Source organism: Bos taurus, chromosome 9 (genome assembly GCF_002263795.3).
Source record: "Bos taurus isolate L1 Dominette 01449 registration number 42190680 breed Hereford chromosome 9, ARS-UCD2.0, whole genome shotgun sequence".
Taxonomy (NCBI): Eukaryota; Metazoa; Chordata; class Mammalia; order Artiodactyla; family Bovidae; genus Bos; species Bos taurus.
In genome coordinates this window covers 102,431,961-102,449,705 of record NC_037336.1, presented here as the reverse complement: position 1 = coordinate 102,449,705, position 17,745 = coordinate 102,431,961, and the positions used below count along the sequence as shown (strand labels likewise).

At 59.5% G+C, this 17,745-nt stretch overlaps 1 protein-coding gene across 5 annotated transcripts in view; it reads right to left on the bottom strand.

Moving 5' to 3' along the window:
* Positions 1-4,998: 4,998 nt before the first annotated feature.
* KIF25 (kinesin family member 25) overlaps positions 4,999-17,745 on the bottom strand; it is a 45,474-nt gene continuing 32,727 nt past the window's right edge. For all 5 annotated transcript variants that reach the window (XM_024997155.2, XM_024997158.2, XM_024997156.2 and 2 more), the window contains 7 exons: positions 16,472-16,546; positions 13,999-14,148; positions 9,233-9,409; positions 7,878-8,050; positions 6,595-6,789; positions 6,058-6,213; positions 4,999-5,246 (listed from right to left, as the gene is read on the bottom strand). In XM_024997155.2, the coding sequence (XP_024852923.1) occupies positions 5,107-5,246; positions 6,058-6,213; positions 6,595-6,789; positions 7,878-8,050; positions 9,233-9,409; positions 13,999-14,148; positions 16,472-16,546 (1,066 nt within the window). In that variant the 3' untranslated portion in view covers positions 4,999-5,106. The remainder of the gene's footprint in view (positions 5,247-6,057; positions 6,214-6,594; positions 6,790-7,877; positions 8,051-9,232; positions 9,410-13,998; positions 14,149-16,471; positions 16,547-17,745) is intronic.

Below are 17,745 nucleotides of genomic sequence, written 5' to 3'. Positions count from 1 at the left end.
GCCCATGTCTACACCTGGACGGCCCGTGCTGGGTGGGCAGGGAGGCGCAGCCACACTGGTGCCCAGTTGCCCTGATGAAGGTTCCTGGGCTTCACCCTGTGAGGAACCAACTCTGTGTGGCAGAAGGAGCTTGGCAGGAAGGCCAGCCCTCGCCATTGGAGCTTACATTGACCTATTTCCTTTTTTGAAGAAGTGTGACAAGAAACCCACCCTCACCTGTGGTGTGGGGTTGCTCAAGGAGCTGGCCAGCAGGATGACCTGGGCCAGTCAGGGCAGCCTCTCCCCTAGGCGGGGGTTACCCAGGAGGTCAGCTGCAGCCCGGGGAGGTGGCACACGGGGGCAGCCCTCCCAGTGCGCAGCGTGGTCAGCACCAGGGTCCGCTGTGGTGGGACTGGACCTCCGGGGCTGCCCGTCAGTCCTGGGAACAAGGGGTGCCCACACGCCCGGCTGGGCTCCTGCAAACAGGGCTCCCAAGGACACCCATGCTGTGGCCACACGAGCAGGCGGCGAGGACGGTGAGGCGGGGCACCCAGAGCCCTCAGGTGGGGGCGCAGCCCCGCTTCTCTGCGAATTCCTGAGGTCACACCAGGACGGTCCTCGTGGTAGAACACGAGGCCACATCTGCCCTGATCAGGGGTCCACGGTGATCTTTTTTCCTTTAAAGGAGCTTGTGGGAGCGAGAGCCCAGCCCGATGAACTGCTTTGCTGTCGCTCAGAGCTGAGTGTCAGGTTGGGGCCAGGACCCACACACACCCCTAGGCGTGCCCGCGTGTGCACACGAACGCAGGCACACGTGATGAGTGGACACGGAGCAGAGAGGAGGAAAGCCCTCTTTAGAGCTCCCGCCCCAGCACGTGGAGTGGGGCCGCCAGCACAGGGCGCTGCGGCCCTGGGGGCGGGGCTGCCTTGGAGGGGGCGTGTCTGGGCAAAGGGGCGGGGCTCGGGGGGGCCTGTTGGGGGCGGTGCTCTCTGCCGAGGGGCGGGGCCCGGAGCGGGACCTGTTGGGGGCGGTGCTGCCTGGGGAGGGGGCGTGTCTGGGCGGAGGGGCGGGGCCTGTTGGGGCCAACGCATCCAGCCTGCCCTTCTGTTACCCTGATCCAACCCAGCCTGGCGGAGGGTGACCAGCGCCAGGGCCGAGGGAGGCTGGCCCAGCACCCTGTGTCCTCGCAGACGGAGGCACCAATGCTGACCCGGAAACCACCAGATCTCCGTTCCTATTTCTGCGCTCCCTCTGGGCCTTGTGGAGACTGGGCAGAAAACTGTGCCCAGTGTCCACTCAGCAGCAGGCCATCTGTGGTTGGGCAAGTACGGGATGGGCAGAGGCCGGGAGGGGCCTCACTGTGGTCGCCGGCCCCTCCCTCAGCGGCCTCCCTCCGTCTCTGCCCACCAGGGGGCAGCAGAAGGCCAGGGCTGGAGCAGGAGAGGAAGGAGGCCTCTTGAGGACATCAGAAAAACCATCCTTTCATTTTGCCTAAATTAGACCAAAGGCCTTTCAGGCAAAGCAGATACTGGAGAGACCCAGGAAGACAGCTGTGAGTGGTGGACGGGCTGTGGTCTTCACAGAGAGCCATCAGGGCTGCTGGTGGACCGACTCACCGTCACCCGAGGGCTCTGCGGGCCCCAGGGCTGTGGCGGGGGGCTTCCTCACATGCTTCCCTCCACACTTGTCAGGACAGACAGGGAAGCCCCCAGGTTCCTTCTGGACTGTGAAGCATGGGCAGATGGCTCAGGAAGTACAGGCCAGACATGACCACAGCTCCCCCAGCCTTGCCAGCTCGCTTTTGATGGATGCAGAGACTAGCTGGTCATCCTCACGAGAGACCCTAGGGCTTGCTCAGGGCTCGCTCTCGGGCCAGCCACCAGCTGCTGGGGCCTGGGAGCCTGCATGCTGATGATTCCTGCCCATTTCCCCGGGGGAAGCGGCTTCCCAAGGTGCCGCCCCACGGGAGAACCGGGAGGCGTCCCCCAGCTATGCTCAGGGGACTCTGGGCAGCCATCCCCCCACCCAGGGCTCCTGCGGTGTAGACTCCCCAGAGCCGGCAGGCGGGGCAGGGCGGGCTGACCGCCAGGCTGGCAGGGCTGGGCCTTGGGCCCTGCTGGCATGTTCACGGGGTGACACCGTTTGGAAAAATTTGCAGAACCAGGACTTTTCTAACCATTAAGTGATTAGGCTGGCTGTGTCTCCACCTAGCTTGCATTCCATGACCCTCCCCGTGGTCACAGTTTGGTGGGAAATACCCGCAGGGTTCACAGTGACCGCCAGGAGGGCCCCCTGGCCGCAGGCTTGGCCAGGGGGTCTGGGTCACGTCTCGTGAGGACCTTGACCTCCGGTGCCCGGCTGGAATGGCAGGAAGGCAGGCCCTCCCGTGGGGGCTGAAGGGGGCCGGCCCAAACCTCAGCATCAGGAGACTCGGGAGAAAGCAGTGTTTTCCTGGGTCAAGGACTCGTCAAAGACACACCAGAAAGGGCGGGGGTGCGGTCAGACAAAGTGGTGGAATGCTGTGCTTATTTGTGCTATTCGAAGGCTTTTTAGAAGCTTTGACGTCATGACCTGATGGTGTCAAGCTTTTCTCTGTGTCTGCGTAGCCCGTTCTCTTCCCGCAGGAGGCCGTCTCCCTCTGTTTACTAACGTGAGATCAGGGGCAGGCCCAGACCCCCGGGCCTACCAAGATCCCGGCTCTCGAAGGGATGGGTCCCAGTGCCTTCTGCTCCCTGCTTCCCCCATGGGGCTGGATTCCCGTGAACACAAACCCCACTTTCCCCCAAGAGCAAATGTAGAAACATACCCACCATTCATAGACCTCGGCCACTGGGAACGGCCACGGCGCCTCAGGAAACTCATGGGCGTGGCTGGAGGTGGGGGCTCGGGGAGGTGGGGTGGGGTAGGGTGGGGTAGGGTGCATCACAGGACTTGGGCGCCGGGCAGGCTGCTCGGCCTGGCACTGGGGGAGCGTGTCCAGGAGGCAGGTTCCCCAGAGTGATGACAAGGCCCCGAAGCAGGTATCGGCATCCTGAGGGCGGGCAGCTTCTCCCTCAGCCATCCCTGCACCAGGCCCTCCCGGGACGGCAGGACAGGGGCATCTGGGTCTAATGGGAGGTTCAGTGGACATGCCTGCTCTGGTGTTCGCTGTGCCCTGTGCCCGTGGAGGCTCACTGGGAGGGTCACTCAGAGCCTGGCCCAGGGCCGCGCTGTCCCCTGGGGGCACAGACCACCTTGGCAGCCCGGTCCCGAGCGTGTTCTGTGGGCAGCTTCTTGGCCCCGCGGGGCCCAGGGTGGCCTGTCCCTGTTTCCGGGCGCCTGCGGCCCCAGCTCCCTCTCCACAGCAGATGCAGGACCGGCAGCTGTCCTGCCTGGGAAGGCTTCCAATCCGCCCCCAACGCCTGGTCCCACTAGTGGGATTCTGAGCCTTGGCCAGCAGGCAAGGAGCCGTGTGAGAACCAGGCTCCCTGGAGTCACTTCCACCTGCTTAGGGCCGAGCCTTGATGCCTTCAGGGCACGTCTCAGAGCCGCGGGCAGGGGTCTCAGGCTGGTACCGCGGCAGGGCTGGGGTCCTAGGATCTGCAGTGCCAGGAAGGCCTGTTCCTCAAGCCCACCGCCTTTCATCCACACCCGCTGCTCACACCCCACCGGACACTCCTGGGCGGCGACCATGCAGGCGCTGAGCCCGGGGCACCGCCCTGCAGGGTCAGGCAGGATCACGCCCGCCGCTTCAACGCCATTCTTGGCAGGAAGGCCACCGTCACGTGAATCAAGGGAAGCTGACACGAGTGTACTTGTCACGGTACTGAGTTGTCACCGTTGTCGAAAATTCTGTCTCCGTGGCTACACTGCTCACGACGCCTGAGTTGTGAACATGAAACTCCCCCGTGGCGCTCTGCTTTCGTAGCCACGTTTGTGCCGATGCCGCACACAGAAGCACATCACGCAGCCCTTCTGTGTAAACCGTCCCGTCTCACCGACCCACCTCCCATGGAGCTGACTGTCTGTATTAAAAACCGCGAGTGCAGACTGGTCCCTTCAGTTCCAGCCCAGCCCCGCCACTGGGGGCGCCTTCTCCCCAGGGCACCCCGGCTCCCTCTGTCCCGGTGCCCCTGTCTGTCTGCCCGCTGCCCTGAGTGGGCCTGGCCTGCTGGCCGCCAGCTGGGCGAAAGCACAGCCTGGAGCAGCAGCAGGAGGGCTGGGAGGCCGGTCAGTGACCTCGCCCCGGGCCCGGCCCGTCAAGCCCGGCATCCTCAGGCTGGTGGCTTCCATCAGGGTCCCACCAGGCACACCCGCGCCCAGACAGGCTCAGACTGAAACGCTTTCCCTGACGCTCAGCGGGGACGGGCTGGAAGCAGGACGCACTGCAGCCATTTGGGCCAGCAGGGCCACCATCAGCCGTGATAGCTCCAAGCCTGTTTGGGCCTCACGTCCACGCCAGAACCCACCGCAGGCCCAGGGCTGGTGGTGTCTGCGATTCCCCCGGGCAGCCCCCTTCCGCCCCCAGCTCGGGCCCCTCCATTCCCCAGGGAGCCATGTCCTGGCAGCCGGGACACGCGGGAAGCAGCCCCTGGCCGTCCCCTCCAGCGGCCACCACCCTCCCGTCGTGGGAACCCTGGTGGGGTCCAGCCTGAGACACTGGGGGTCACTGTGGAGAGGAGCCCCCCTGGGCTGGGCCAGCGTGTGCCCCCTTCCCGGAGGTGCTGGCTGTGCCGGGCGCTGACCTGGGCCCACGTCAACCCACCCCCGAGCAGACACAGCATCTCTGCCCGGCCGTCAGCGTTTCACCCCATCACTCTCCCGTGAAGAAAAGGGTGCAGATCTGAACCAGAGCGGGACTCCTTCTGGCTCTCAGATCCCTCTGTCCCAAGCCTGGCAGCCCTTGAGGGGAGGGGTTTCTTCCCACCTGCACGCCCCTCCCCCCTCCCCCTCCCCTGCCCCTGCCCCTCCCCTCCCCCTTACCCCCCTCCCTCCCCTGCCCAGACTCCAGCTGCCTCCATGGTTTGTCCACACTTGGCTCAACTTCACAAGCACATTCAACGTGTTTATTTCTACAGCACGTACATTATAAGGAAAAGCCAGGAGCACATTTAAGGGAGAAAAGCCCTGAGCCCGTCACTGCTCCTTCACCTGAGCTTTCTGGGGGCTGGATGGCCTCGCTCCACTTGCCTCGCTCGGGCGCCAAACCCCAGGCTCTGCAGCGTCTCGACCACGTGCCTCTGGCCTGGGGACACGCACACGATCACCTGTAACTTTGCATCACCTCCTTGGAGAAAGAAGTGACAACGTACAGTTGGGAAGAGCCCCAGTGAGAGAAGAGCATCTCCGAAGCCCAGCTCCGGAGGGTCGGCCCGGCCCCCCGTGGCCTCCACACAAGCGCTGAGACAGAGGCCTGGGTGCAGGGAGGCTGGGGCCCCGCCTGGTGCTCTGCGGGCCCTGGGCCCCCTCCAGGCCCTTGGGAAGGGGCACCTGGGCTTCTCCCCGAAGTGGAAGCCCCCTCTTGCGTTGCTTGAAGGGCCAGCAGTAGGGGAGGAAGTTTAGAAAAAGACCTGAGATGGGAATAACAGCAGCGAGGCAGAGGAAGGAGGGAACCGCAGCTCGGCCGTAGAGATGCAAGCGTGGGCTGTGGGTGCCCACCCCCACCCAGCCCCGTGCACCCCGCGGAGCGCCAGCCCCGGTCGGCGTAGATCAGGGGCAGCAGCAGAGCTGGAAGCGGCCCCTTCCTCATCCTGTGGACGGAGCAAGAGGAGACCCTGAGACCAGAGGTGGAGCCGCGTGGTCCCACGGCTCAGAGAAGCACTGCAGGGGCCACACCCGGGGAACATGGGACCCAGCCCGAGGGGCCGGTGGTGCCCACGTTCCACAGCCACCGGGTCACACAACCCTTGAGACAGCCACCGTGTTAACAAGAGCTGCGAATCCTGAGGGAGGGAGGCAGAGACCCCAAGAGCCAGCCAGCCCCCTGGGCAGTGTGGCAAGGAGGAGCAGGCCCAGGGGCAGGGGACAGGGGCAGGGGGCAGGGTAAGGGGGCAGAGCAGGGGGCAGCGGCCCCCCGGGCAGCCGTGGCGCAGAAGTACCGAGTGCGTCCTGCAGGAGGTGGGTGAGCCGGCTGTTGCGGTAGGGGATGTGGCCTCTGCCCTCCGCCAGCGCCCCCAGGACGTCCGAGAGGGCTGCCAGGCTCCGGTTTATGCAGGAAGTCTCCCTCAGGGCTGGCCCCGTCACTCCAGACACACCTGGGGGATACAGAGACCCCTCATACAAGATTCGCATGAATCCTTGCTGACATCAAGAGGCATCAGAAAAGCAAAACAGAGGCAGAATGGGGAGACTGCACTCTGCAGGGCTGCGTGGAGGAGACCCTGTCACTGGACGTCCCCCCATGATGACCTGTGGCCCCGGCAGGGAAAGCCCTGGGGGAGCCGGGCTCCCCTCCCTGTCGGGAGCCTGTGGGGCGGCATGTGAACTAACACTCTGGGCCTCGGTGCTGAGACGGCACCTGGAGGGAGGGGCGAGACTCAGAGGGCATGGGGGGGGACGCCACCCCTGCAAGCCCCGCCTGCTCACGGTCAGGACCCCGAGCCCTGGCCACCCAGGGGCAGGCTCCCCGCACTCACCTGCACACTCGCTGCCTGCCAGGTCCACGAGCTGCAGGGTGGCACGCACCTGCCCCAGGCGGTCCTGGGCTGCCCGCCCGAGTCCGTGCCCGCGGGTCCTCAGGGGCACAGGCGGGCTCTGCCTCCTCCCGGTGGCCGGTGACCGGGGTCCAGGCTGGCAGGGCTCTGCGGACGCTGACCGATCTGACCATGGAGCTGCAGCAGGGGTGTGAGAAGAGACGAGAGACGGTGCCCAAGCTCCCTGGGTCTCTCCCCAAAGGCGGGAGCCCCCCAGCTCTGCCCCGCAGGCCTGCACCTCACAAGAAGTGAGACTCTTCCTCTTGAACATGGACAGGAAAAGGGCCCAGAGACCCTGAAAGGGTCAAAATGTGAATTAAAGTCTAACTCTGCGTGCTCAGTCGCTAACTCACATGACCCCGTGGACTGCAGCCTACCAGGCTCCTCCGTCCATGGGATTCTCCAGGCAAAAGCACTGGAGTAGGGTGCCATGTCCTGATCCAGGGAATCCTGCACTGGCAGGAGGATTCTCTACCACTGAGCACCCATGAAGCAATGCCTAATCGGTCCCAAGGAAACTAAACAAGCTTTCTTAGAAAGATTTGGTAATGCCCTGTGCTTCAAGTGGCCTCGGGACAAGCTGGGTCAGGACGGTTTCTGCTCCCTGGCCTGAGTCTGGAGTGTGGACGCCCTTTGGGGGTTAGCCCCTGGGCCCTGGGCTTCTCCGTGGCCTTCGTTCCTGAGCACGGGGGCAGCCCTCCCCCTGGACGGATGGTCCTCCACAGGGCGCTGGCTCCCTGAACTTGGAGAAACGTGTATTCAGGGCTCCAGCCCTGCCCCGGGGCCCCGAGGGCGGGAGAGGTCGGGGGCAGGAGAGGGTCCGCGCTCCCACCAGCCCCGCAGGTGATGCCAGCGCCCTGCCCTAGACCTTCTGGCCAACGAGGACCTGGCAACACGCGCGTTATCTTCTTACACGGCTGGAACCCTTTGTATACTGGCGCGCGCCTCTATACCAGCACGCACACCTCTATACCAGCGTGTGCCTCTACACTGGCGTGTGTGCCTCCTTAAACCCAGGTCACAGTCAGAGTGTCATTCGTGATGAACATGTCGCGTTTCCCAGGAAGACGCGCAGTATGTATCCTGGGCCCCCTCGTTCTCGGCCTGGGTCCCCCGGCTCCCGGAGCCCAGCTCCTGCAGACCCTCCCCGGGCTCTGGGCGTGGCTCAGAGCCTGCAGCAGGCAGGCTCCTCCGGCCCTACATGCATTTTTAGCATGGGCACTGACCGGGCGTGGACGGCCGCCTGCTGGGCCCGCGGCGGGAGGTGGCTGTGGCCAGGGTCACGGTTATCACCAGGTGGGATCGCGAGGACTCGGCATGCACCGAGGTGGGCTGCTTCGCCCGCAGCTTCAGACCCCTGCCCACGAGCATCAGGAACTGCGCGGCACTGCGGACCGACCTGCGGGTGCACGAGCGGGTTATGAGGGGCCGGGGGTGGTCAGGGAGGCCTGCCTGCACAGACGCCTCTGACATGAGCCACGTGTACCTGGCTCAGGAGAGCAGTGCGTCTGAGACAGAAGAACACATAAGAAATCCAGCATTTCACTTAACGAGGTCTGTTGACTTATCTCGTCTCATTGCTTTACCCTGAAGTAATCAGCTGTTTTCGAACCAAATGGAGCTTCCCAATCTTCTCAACATCAAGCCTACTTGAATTTATGGTGCCCTCAAGGACTCCGAGATTTTAAAATATTTGTCTATCAAACCAAATTTCATCAAATTTATGAAATGCAAACTTAATTTACTTTCTTCTTCTAATTGACGAGATAAGCAGAACTTCTGATCTGCAGGAGAAAACGTTTTGATCATGACATCTAACTGATCGTGTCAGTTATCATGTCATAACTGATCATGACATCCGTTAAAAGTTGGCAGTTTGGGTTAGCTCGCGTAAACTTATGGTCAGAGGTGTGACTTCCTTTAGGCTTTTTCAAATGTTAGAAATGACTCGCAGCACGGACATGTGTATGGCCGAGGCCCTCTGTCCACTTGAGACTATCACAACATTGTTAACTGGCTACATGCCAATACAAAATGGCTTTTTTAAAAAAAGAAACAGCCTGAAGACCCTGCCTCCACTGACTTTGAGACCCCAGAATGGGCAGCATGACCTTGACCTTCGTGCCTTCTCCTTCATGGGGGTCAGTCAGGTGACCCCTGCCCAGAGCAAACCTGATTCCTGAACGTGAGTTTAAGAACACGAAGCTCTGGAGGAGAAGCTGATTCCTTGGTGTATTCGGTAAAATTCTGATATGCCAAGGGACTGAAGGACACTGGTGTCTAACCGAGGGCCTCTGGAGGGTCCTGGGGCTTCTCCACGCCCGTCCCTCAGCCGAGCCTTGGGGATAACACCTGTCCCACCATCTCTTAAAGAGGATATTTTAAAGCACCATCTAATTTGTCTTCATTATGACTTTAAAAGATCGTTTCTAAAGCAAATTGAAAGTGGAGAACCACACCCTGGGCAAATGAACAGTGAGCCCTCTCTCGGGAGGAGCTCCGAGTCCAACGCCCCGCCTGGCTCTCCGTGGGTCCCCTCGCAGCTGCTGCCACTCGCAGAGCTCAGCACCGGCTCACTCACTGGTAGGTCAGCCCGCAGACCACCGTCTTTCCCTGCTGGGTGGGCAGCACCTGTCGCTTCGCCCCAGATGCCGCTCGACAGCCGTCGTTAGCCAGAAGGTCAAAAATGTCGTTGTTGTAAATTTCCACTACAGAAACGCCCACCTCGGGGCTCCTGGACGGATCTTCTGAAATAAGCCTGGAGGAGGGTGAGACACACAAGGTAACTAAACCGTCAGAGGAACATAGATGACCCCGGGGAGGCGGGGGTCAGAGAGTGACTTCCAACATGTGGCAACCAGAGGCTGAGAAACGGGCTGCAAAGCTCAGGATTCAGGAGCACTGGGCGGCGCCTCACTGGCCACGCAGGAAGAAGGGAACATCCTCTTTAAACTGCAGAGAAAATGACTGTCTTGGGAACACAGTTATTTTATCTGAGTTGTACCTAAATCAATGCTTTCTGCCCTCAAACTCTAAATACACTGTAAAGACGCTTAAGGAGCCCACAGGCGTGACCCAGAAGTCACCACGCCCAAGCCGAGTCCCACACAGAAGCCCAAAGCAGGCTTTGAGCCCTGGTCCAGCAACCAGGCTTGTTTATTTTTAAATCTGTTCCATTTCAGGAAGCTTAAGTCCGTGGTGTTGAGTGAATCCCCCTCCTACAACGCCTTTCAACTAAGCCCTCCCCATGACCTCTCTAAAACCCACCGAGCTGCTAAAGAAAACCACCACTCATCTTATTTTGTTTCAAGCTTTAAAGTACTGCATGCAGACTGCGGATCCATGTAAAAGTAAGGACAAGATACACTTGGAGCGAAACCCACGGTCCCGCCCAGGAAGCAGTGCCTGCTGAGCCCGGCTCCCTCCCAGCCCCAGTGTCCTGGCTCCGTCCCTTGGACCTAACGCCCCACACCATGTGGTCACTGAAGACCAGGCGGTCTTCTCGGGGCATGACCGTGACCCTGGCGCTGGCCCAGGAAAGCCAGTCTGATTCTGACTGTGTTTCTCTTGTAAAGACACTCTGAGCCCTGGCCTGGGCGAGTCCTCCATAAGCACTGCTAGATGGGCTTTGCATCCGCATCCACAAGACGTCTAAGGATAAAACCAGGATTAGCCTCGTCTAAAGACGAACAGCTAAGGAGATGAAAAAGGAGAATGTGAGCTAAGCTCTCTCGTGAAAGCAATCGCTGGCAAAGAGTTCATATCTGGATAGTTCTGAGCACTGGATTTTGCTGAGAAAACTCTAAGCGAATGTCTGAAAAGTGAAAAACCAAGGGGAGCTAAGCTACAGACTGTGTGTCCCTCCCGACACGCCAGGAAAAACCCACATGGCTCCATCTCTCCAAGGGGCCCCAAACCGGAATGAGACGTCTCATCTCTACAGTACCCGGGAGCTCACGGAAACGATTTTCTTCTGTTTGATTATTTGATTTGTTTAATGCATTGATTCACTTGTCCCACAAGAATTACTCAATTGGTGGCAAATTTCAGCAAACAGTGTTAAAAGCTAGTCCTCAGTCTTGGCTTCGAAGAAACAAAGTGCTTATAGGCAAACGACTCCAACAGAGCATGATACGCTTCATATAAAATACGAATAGGCTTCCTGACACGGCACTGCCGGGCGGTCGCTGGGCCCAGAGGCGGTGGAGAGAGGCGGCGACCCCCGTCCACAAGCGGCCCTCCAGGCCTCCCGGCTCTGTGTCCCGGGCTCTGTGTCCCGGGCGTCTGTTCCCACACATGTGCCCCTGGGTCCTGACCGCTTCCATTCTGTTGAGGGCTGAATGCGCTCACATGCACGGTTCATATTCCCTGTGCCTCCAACGGTGACTGTGCATGTTAGTCGCTCAGCTGTGTCTGCCTGTTTGTGACCCCATGGACTGTAGCCCGCCAGGCTCTTCTGTCCATGGGATTCTCCAGGCAAGAATACTAGAGTGGGTTGCCATTCTATTCTCCAGGGGATCTTCCCAACCCTGGGATCGAACCTGTCTCCTTCATTGCAGCCAGATTCTTTACCACTGAGCCACCAGGGAAGCCCTCGGCGGTGTCTAGCAGGTAGGAAAGTGAAGTGAAAGTCGCTCACTCGTGTCCGACTCTTTGTGACCCCGTGGATTATACAGTCCATGGAATTCTCCAGGCCAGAACACTGGAGTGGGTAGCCTTTCCCTTCTCCAGGGGATCTTCCCCACTCAGGGATCGATCCCAGGTCTCCCGCACTGCAGGCAGATTTCTTACCAGCCGAGCCCCCAGGGAAGCCCAGCAGGTAGAAAAGCCTTGCAAATGCCTTTGCCGAGAAGGGCAGCTGACCTTAATGTGGAGGGTGTGGAAGGAGGTGGGAGGGGAGGGCGCGGAAGAAAGAAAGAATCCCTCCGGACTTTATTGAAAATACCTGGGACACTTTCCTTTGGTCCCGTCCGCAGTTTTGGATTAGTCATTTTAGGGCAAGAGGTCATATAAACACCCTCTGACGCCTGAGGTCGTGGTGGTTTTGTGCTGGGTTTGGCCTCAGGCCCAGACTCACCCGCCAACATGGCTGCACGCGTTCCTTCCCGGGGTTTGTCTACTTCTGATCAGAAATCAAAGAGGTAGAAAACTTCCCTTGTCTGGACCATTAGTCCTATTTTTGCAAGCGATGGCAGTGAGTCCTGGGCGGGGGGCAGGGGGGCGGGCAGTGAGCCATGCCCACGGCCGCCACTCGGAAGAAGAGTCAATGTTGAGCTGGAAGGCTCTGACTCATTTCATTCCTAAGACTCAAAACGTAAGAAACCCGCTCTAGAAGCAGGTGATTTAAATGCTAGTCGATGGGAGGCCACCGTCAGGCGAAGCCGTGTGTCCTGTCTCTGGAGACGCTGACTGTCCGAGCGTTGTCCAAACAGCCTCGCTCTGGCGTTTCCAGGGCCCGCCGTCCCGCCCTGGGCCCCAGGCCTCTGCTTGCCACCCTTGGGGATGAGCTCCGAGACTTGTCAAGGGAACATTGCCCACGCTGGACTCGCGGGACGTTGTGTCTGCAAGTCCAGCTTTGGCCTGGACCGGACCCTCGAGCAGGCACGTGGCTCGCACTAGGATTCAGTGAAGGAAAACTCAGGGGAATGCCGTCGGCCCATGTCCCCGCCGGTCAGGGCTTTGCCTGCCCCCTGGGGCCCCTGCTCGAGAGCGTGGCGGGGGCGCGAGGCTCAGAGCGGGCGTCTCTGACTCCCGCTGTCCCGGCCCCAGTTCTGGCCTGAGCTCGTTCGATCGCCTCCTCTGTCTCTGGGCCTTGAAGGCAGGCTGGGCAGGGAGGCATTGCCGGTCGATGGTTTGAGGCCTGCCACAGCCACGCTGTGTCCACGGGTCTGGACGGTTGTCTCAGCAGCACAGGTGCAGCCGCTTTAAATGTGGGCGGGGGAGTCGGGGGCTTCTCCCCAGAGACCTCTGGTCCGCACCGCCCTCCCACCCACTCCCCACATCTCCGGGTCCCTCTCCCAGGACGCCCAGGAGAGCCACGTGGTCCTGCCTGGCTCTCACATGGCGACGCCTGGCTTCCAGCCAGCTGCCTGCTGCGGGGCCCCAGGGAGGGACCAGGAGACTCCCCTGGCAGCCCTGAGGCCTCGGTCTCTCGAACTAGTAAGAAACACTTCACGTGGTCTGTGTCCCCAGAAGGAGGCCTTCGCCCTTGAACGGTGAGCCCTGTGTCTGCGAGAGCGGCTCTGCTGTTCACAGACGTCCCGCCCGCGGAGCTCAGGCCTGGCCGTCGCCTGCCAGGGCTGATGAAACAGCATGGGGTCCCCGAGCTGGCCTGGGTCCCCAGGCTTTCCCGTGTGCTCTGACGGTCGCCCGAGCAACACCCTTGAGGGCCGCATCCCATGGATACCTGCAGGACGCTTGTGACGGCTGCGGCTCCCCAATGCTGCCGACAGTCTGACCTGCTAGGAAATGGTCTCATCCTGAAAATCACAAGGGGCAAGTGGAAAAAGAGAACGACCAAAAAACTGGGAAATATTTTACCAAGGTTTATTTTCAGAAAGGGTTAGTAGAAGCGAATTAACAAATGCGTCTTTCCTGTGCAGCAATAATGGAAGAATACTGGTTCCAAGAGGCACCAAAACATCCGGCTTTTGTGGGAGTTACGTTTCGCCTGATTTTGAGACACTGGAGGATGCCGCAAGGAGATACGGAGACAAAACCTCAATTCCAGGGGTCGGGAGCTCAGAGGGCACCCGGCCGCGCGGCTCCCTGCTGCGGGAGACGCCTTCCTCCCGGGACTGACGGCTTCCCTGCAAACTTAGGGCGCATGCGCAGAAGCGAGGCCCGCGGCGCACACGGGGCTCCCGGGGCAGGAGGTCACGACGCGCGGAAGGAGACGTCCCACACGGTCTCAGCCCCGGAGCCCTGCCCCCTGGGCCGCTGGGGCCGGCGTTCCCGGTTTCTCCTCGGAGCAACGGTCGGGGCAACCCCGTGACAGCGCGGAGGATGCGGCTCCGTGACCCCCGGGCCTAGCGGGACGGGAGCCTCTCCAGTCGCCCGCGAAGAGGACCCGCGTGTCTGCCTCCCCGGGCGGGGCGGGCGAGACCCCTCAGCGGCAGAACGGGAGCCCACCTCCGCCCCCGACGCAAGCAGCTGTCCAGCGGGGAGCCCTTTGAGAAGCGTTGCCTTACTTGGGACAGTCAGCATTACTGACGGACGTGCCGTAGGACTCGCAGCGTCTGCGGTGTAATGCCCCGTCTGACGGGTCCTACGGCAGGACGGGAGTGGCCTCCCGTCTCAGGCCCGTGTCTGCCGCACCCGCCCTGGCCCTCGCCGCCCGCCCGGTACCTGAAGAGCTCTGCAGCCGCCCTGGGGATGATGCCCGTGTCGCCGCGGGGTTCCGACGGCAGGGCCGGCTCCTCCTGGCAATGCGGGCCCAGCATGGTGAAGCTCTTCCCGCTTCCCGTCTGCCCGTAAGCCATGATGCAGACATTGTACCTGAAATGCAAGCCAGACTTCAGGGCAGAAGGACACGCGGAGGGCCTGGCGCCGCGACCGGACTGAGAAGAGTGTGTGAGTGATTCCCTGTGAATCCTGCTTCCTGAAAAGCCCGCCCTGCGTTTAACTACACCTGTCTTCGGCATAACCCGCCCCTGTGGCTGTCTGGGTGCACACGGATGGTCATATCCGTGTTCACACACACATGCATCTCGGGACACCTGTGTCTCCTAGGCAGCTCTGCAGTTCCTCACGGGAGACCACGAGGAGACCACAGCCTGCCCGAGGAGTCCTTCCTGAGCCAGGCCCTCCTCCCAAACTCCACTCATTGCAACGTCTGGAGTCACCTGAAATAAGTTCATCTTCATAAAATCAGGCTAACGAGAATGCACACGAAGTTTGCATGTTTGCCTTTGATGTCTTAAACATATTTTCCCCGTTACATTTTTAAAAATAATTTTGCTTGTTTTTGGCCCTGCCGGGTCTGCACTGCTGCTCGGGCTCTTCTCTGGGGGGCTGAGCCGGGGCTCCCTGCTGGGTGCGGAGCGCCGGCTCCTCCTGGCGGCAGCTTCTCGAGCAGCAGAGCTCGGGCTCAGGGCGCGTGGCCTTCAGTACTTGTGGCCCTGCGCTTGGTTGCTCCGAGGCTCGTGGGACCTTCCCGGAGCAGGAATTGAGCCTGTGTCCCCTGCATTGGCCTGGGAGGGCCCTGAGTGGAGTTGAGTGGCGGGATCAGAACCTCCGAGTGTGGGGCCTGCCTTTAGGGTCTCCTCCCCCCGGAAGTGGATGGGAGTCTGGGCTCAGCTTCAGCCACTTGCGGGCCAGGGCCCTGCACCTCTGCGGCCACGCGTGTAAAGCTACACCACAGACTGACTTCACGTATTCCTCTAGATGCTTCCCCTCTTCTCACGGACCTTCTGGGCTAACAGCACAGGTGGAAGAAAATGTTGAGATCCTTCAGTGGCCCTCGTCTTCTGTGAGGCCACGTTCCCTCAATTGAAAAGACGATGGGAACCAAATGCGAGGTCGAAAACCCATCAAGGGCCTCTCTGCCATCACCCTGCGTTTCTCTTCTCCCAGAGCCGAGAGGACTCCAGGCATTTGTAACAAACCCCCCAGCATCCCACCTCTCACACCTTCCCTGAGAGATGCACGTGTTTGGGGGTGGGGAGGGGAGTGCCTTTGCTGGGACAGAGGGGCATCTGCAGGGACCTTCCAGACCACTGAGGGATAGAGAGGGGAGACACAGCCTAGGACTCGACATGCGCATCTGCTTCATATTTACAACAGGCAGAGACCATGTTAACCACGATGACATTTTTTATTTCTGGAATCTGCTTACTTGAAAGATGCCTACTTAGGAAAAAAAAAAGAGAGAGAAAAAGATTCTCCTGTCGTTTCCAACAGAAGAGCTCTTTTTGTCAGATGGACAGAAAAACCCCAGTGCTCCAGCGGGTGGGCCAGGTAGGCGTGAGCAGTGGGCGACACGTGGCTTCTGCGCTGACCTGACTGTTGGGGTCACGGGTCTCCCCACACCCCCTGAGGTCAGAGGCGGCCACACTGTGGCTGGGTCCCACCCTGCCATTACAGTCCCCATTTCACTGGTGCTGGGCAGGCACAGATCTGCCTTCTTCCGGATGCTAGATGTCAACTTCCACATCAACCCCAGATTCCTCAAAATGCCCTGAAGTGGAAAGTCTTGCTCTACTGGGTCTCAGCTAAGCCGACAGAGCTGTGCACGGCACTGCCAAAAGTGACCTTTGTCCCTAGGTCATGGCCACTGCCTTGGGAGCCAGCAGCAGTGTCCACAGGGAGACGCTCCTTCCCACCGGGACAAACCCCTCGATTTGGTGTCAGCCTCCTTAACAGACTTTACAGGAGGGCTGAAATGCACAAAGAATCCTGGAGAGAAGGCAGCTGCCCTCTCAGTCTGAAGACAACACGTGAGACACGTGACTTGAGGGGAGGATCGTCAGTGTTCCTGCCTGGAGGATCCCATGGACAGAGGATCCCGTGGACAGAGAAGCCTGGTGGACCACGGGGCACAGGGTCTCAGAGTGGGACCCGACTGAGCGTGTGTGCTCTGCATGCGATGTAACAGGATGATCATCTGGACCCAAAGCACCGTGTTCCTTTAACAGTTACTCCTCCAATCATGTCTCCACCTCCTCCCAGGAAAGGGCCGTGGGTGCCGGGCCGTGGGTCTGGTCTACACGCGCACAAGATACTCCGACACTAATGCCAGACCCTCATCTGTAGCAGGGGTGAAATCTGCTGCCGTTGACCTCCCACTGCGATAATCGGCCTTGGAAACGTTTGCACTCACCCATCCAAGAAGGACGTGAGAAGGGGGCACACGTCCTCAAACACCGCTCTCTGAGACTCCGCTGGGCCGTAAACTCTGAGAGGCAAAGGGAACATGGTGCATTATTGGAAGAAAATGTAAGTAAGTAAAGCAAGTGTGAGTCAGTCAGTCACGCGCAACTCTTTACGACCCTATGGACTGTAGCCCACCAGGCTCCTCTGTCCATGGGATTCTCCAGGCAAGAATACTGGAGTCAGTTGCCATTTCCTTCTCCAGGGATCTTCCCAACCCAGGGATCGAACCTGGGTCTCCTGCATTGCAGGCGGATTCTTTACCAGCTGAGCCACCAGGGAAGCCCTGAGCTTTACTTTATTATCCAAATACAGAAACCTGAGAAAAACATCCTTGCGTACTTCTCATAGGAATCCCAACACAGTCAATATTCTTTTTTTTTTCAGCAATAAAAGATTAATTTTATTACTTTTCAAGCTAACAGAGGTTAAAGAAGAATGAGAATTGCTTCCTCTGTTATAAAAACGTAATAAGCATAAGCAAAGTTATAAATGCTTGCAAAGCAGAAAGAAAAAGCAAGCAAGAAAAAAAGGATATCATGTAATTATCCCATAACTAAATGAGTTCCACTTAAGTGGGTCCAACAGTAAAGATGTAAAAATCATACTGTGGAAACATTTGATATGTAAAACTTAATTTTTACGTTCACGCTCTTAAAAATGTTTTCCTAGGCCTCAGGTTGGATCAGCTGAACGTTAATACACAAAATGGGACTGGAATGCTGGCTATGACAAGGCAATCCGGTGCGGTTATGTATTTATAAACATGTACGAATAAACCAAAGTAGGAAGTGACTTCCAGAAACCGTGGTTCACTGCACAGCATTGAACACGATGGGAACAGCGCGGGCTGGGAGAGGCAGGGCCGGCGCCCAGAGCTGACGAAGCCACGGTGGGTCGTGCGTGAACCAAACGTGCTTGGCTTTTAAGCTTCGTTTTCTGAAACACGGGTTTTTATTTCGCTGGAACCAAAGCTTTCTCTTCTTTCACTTTCAAACTGTGTCCTAATGCCCAGTGGAGCCAGTTCATCTCTAGAAGCAGGGCCGGTTTTCCACTTCAGGGGCCTTCCTCATAAAACGCTGCTCGCTGAGCGCGAGGACGTTTAGAGCAGTGGACCGTCTGAGCTCTTACTTGTCACCCCAAAATCCCACCAAATAGCAAAAGCAGGAAGAACGGTGAATGCGTCCAGTCTGTGCATCGCCAGCTCCGACAGTCACCCGCCTC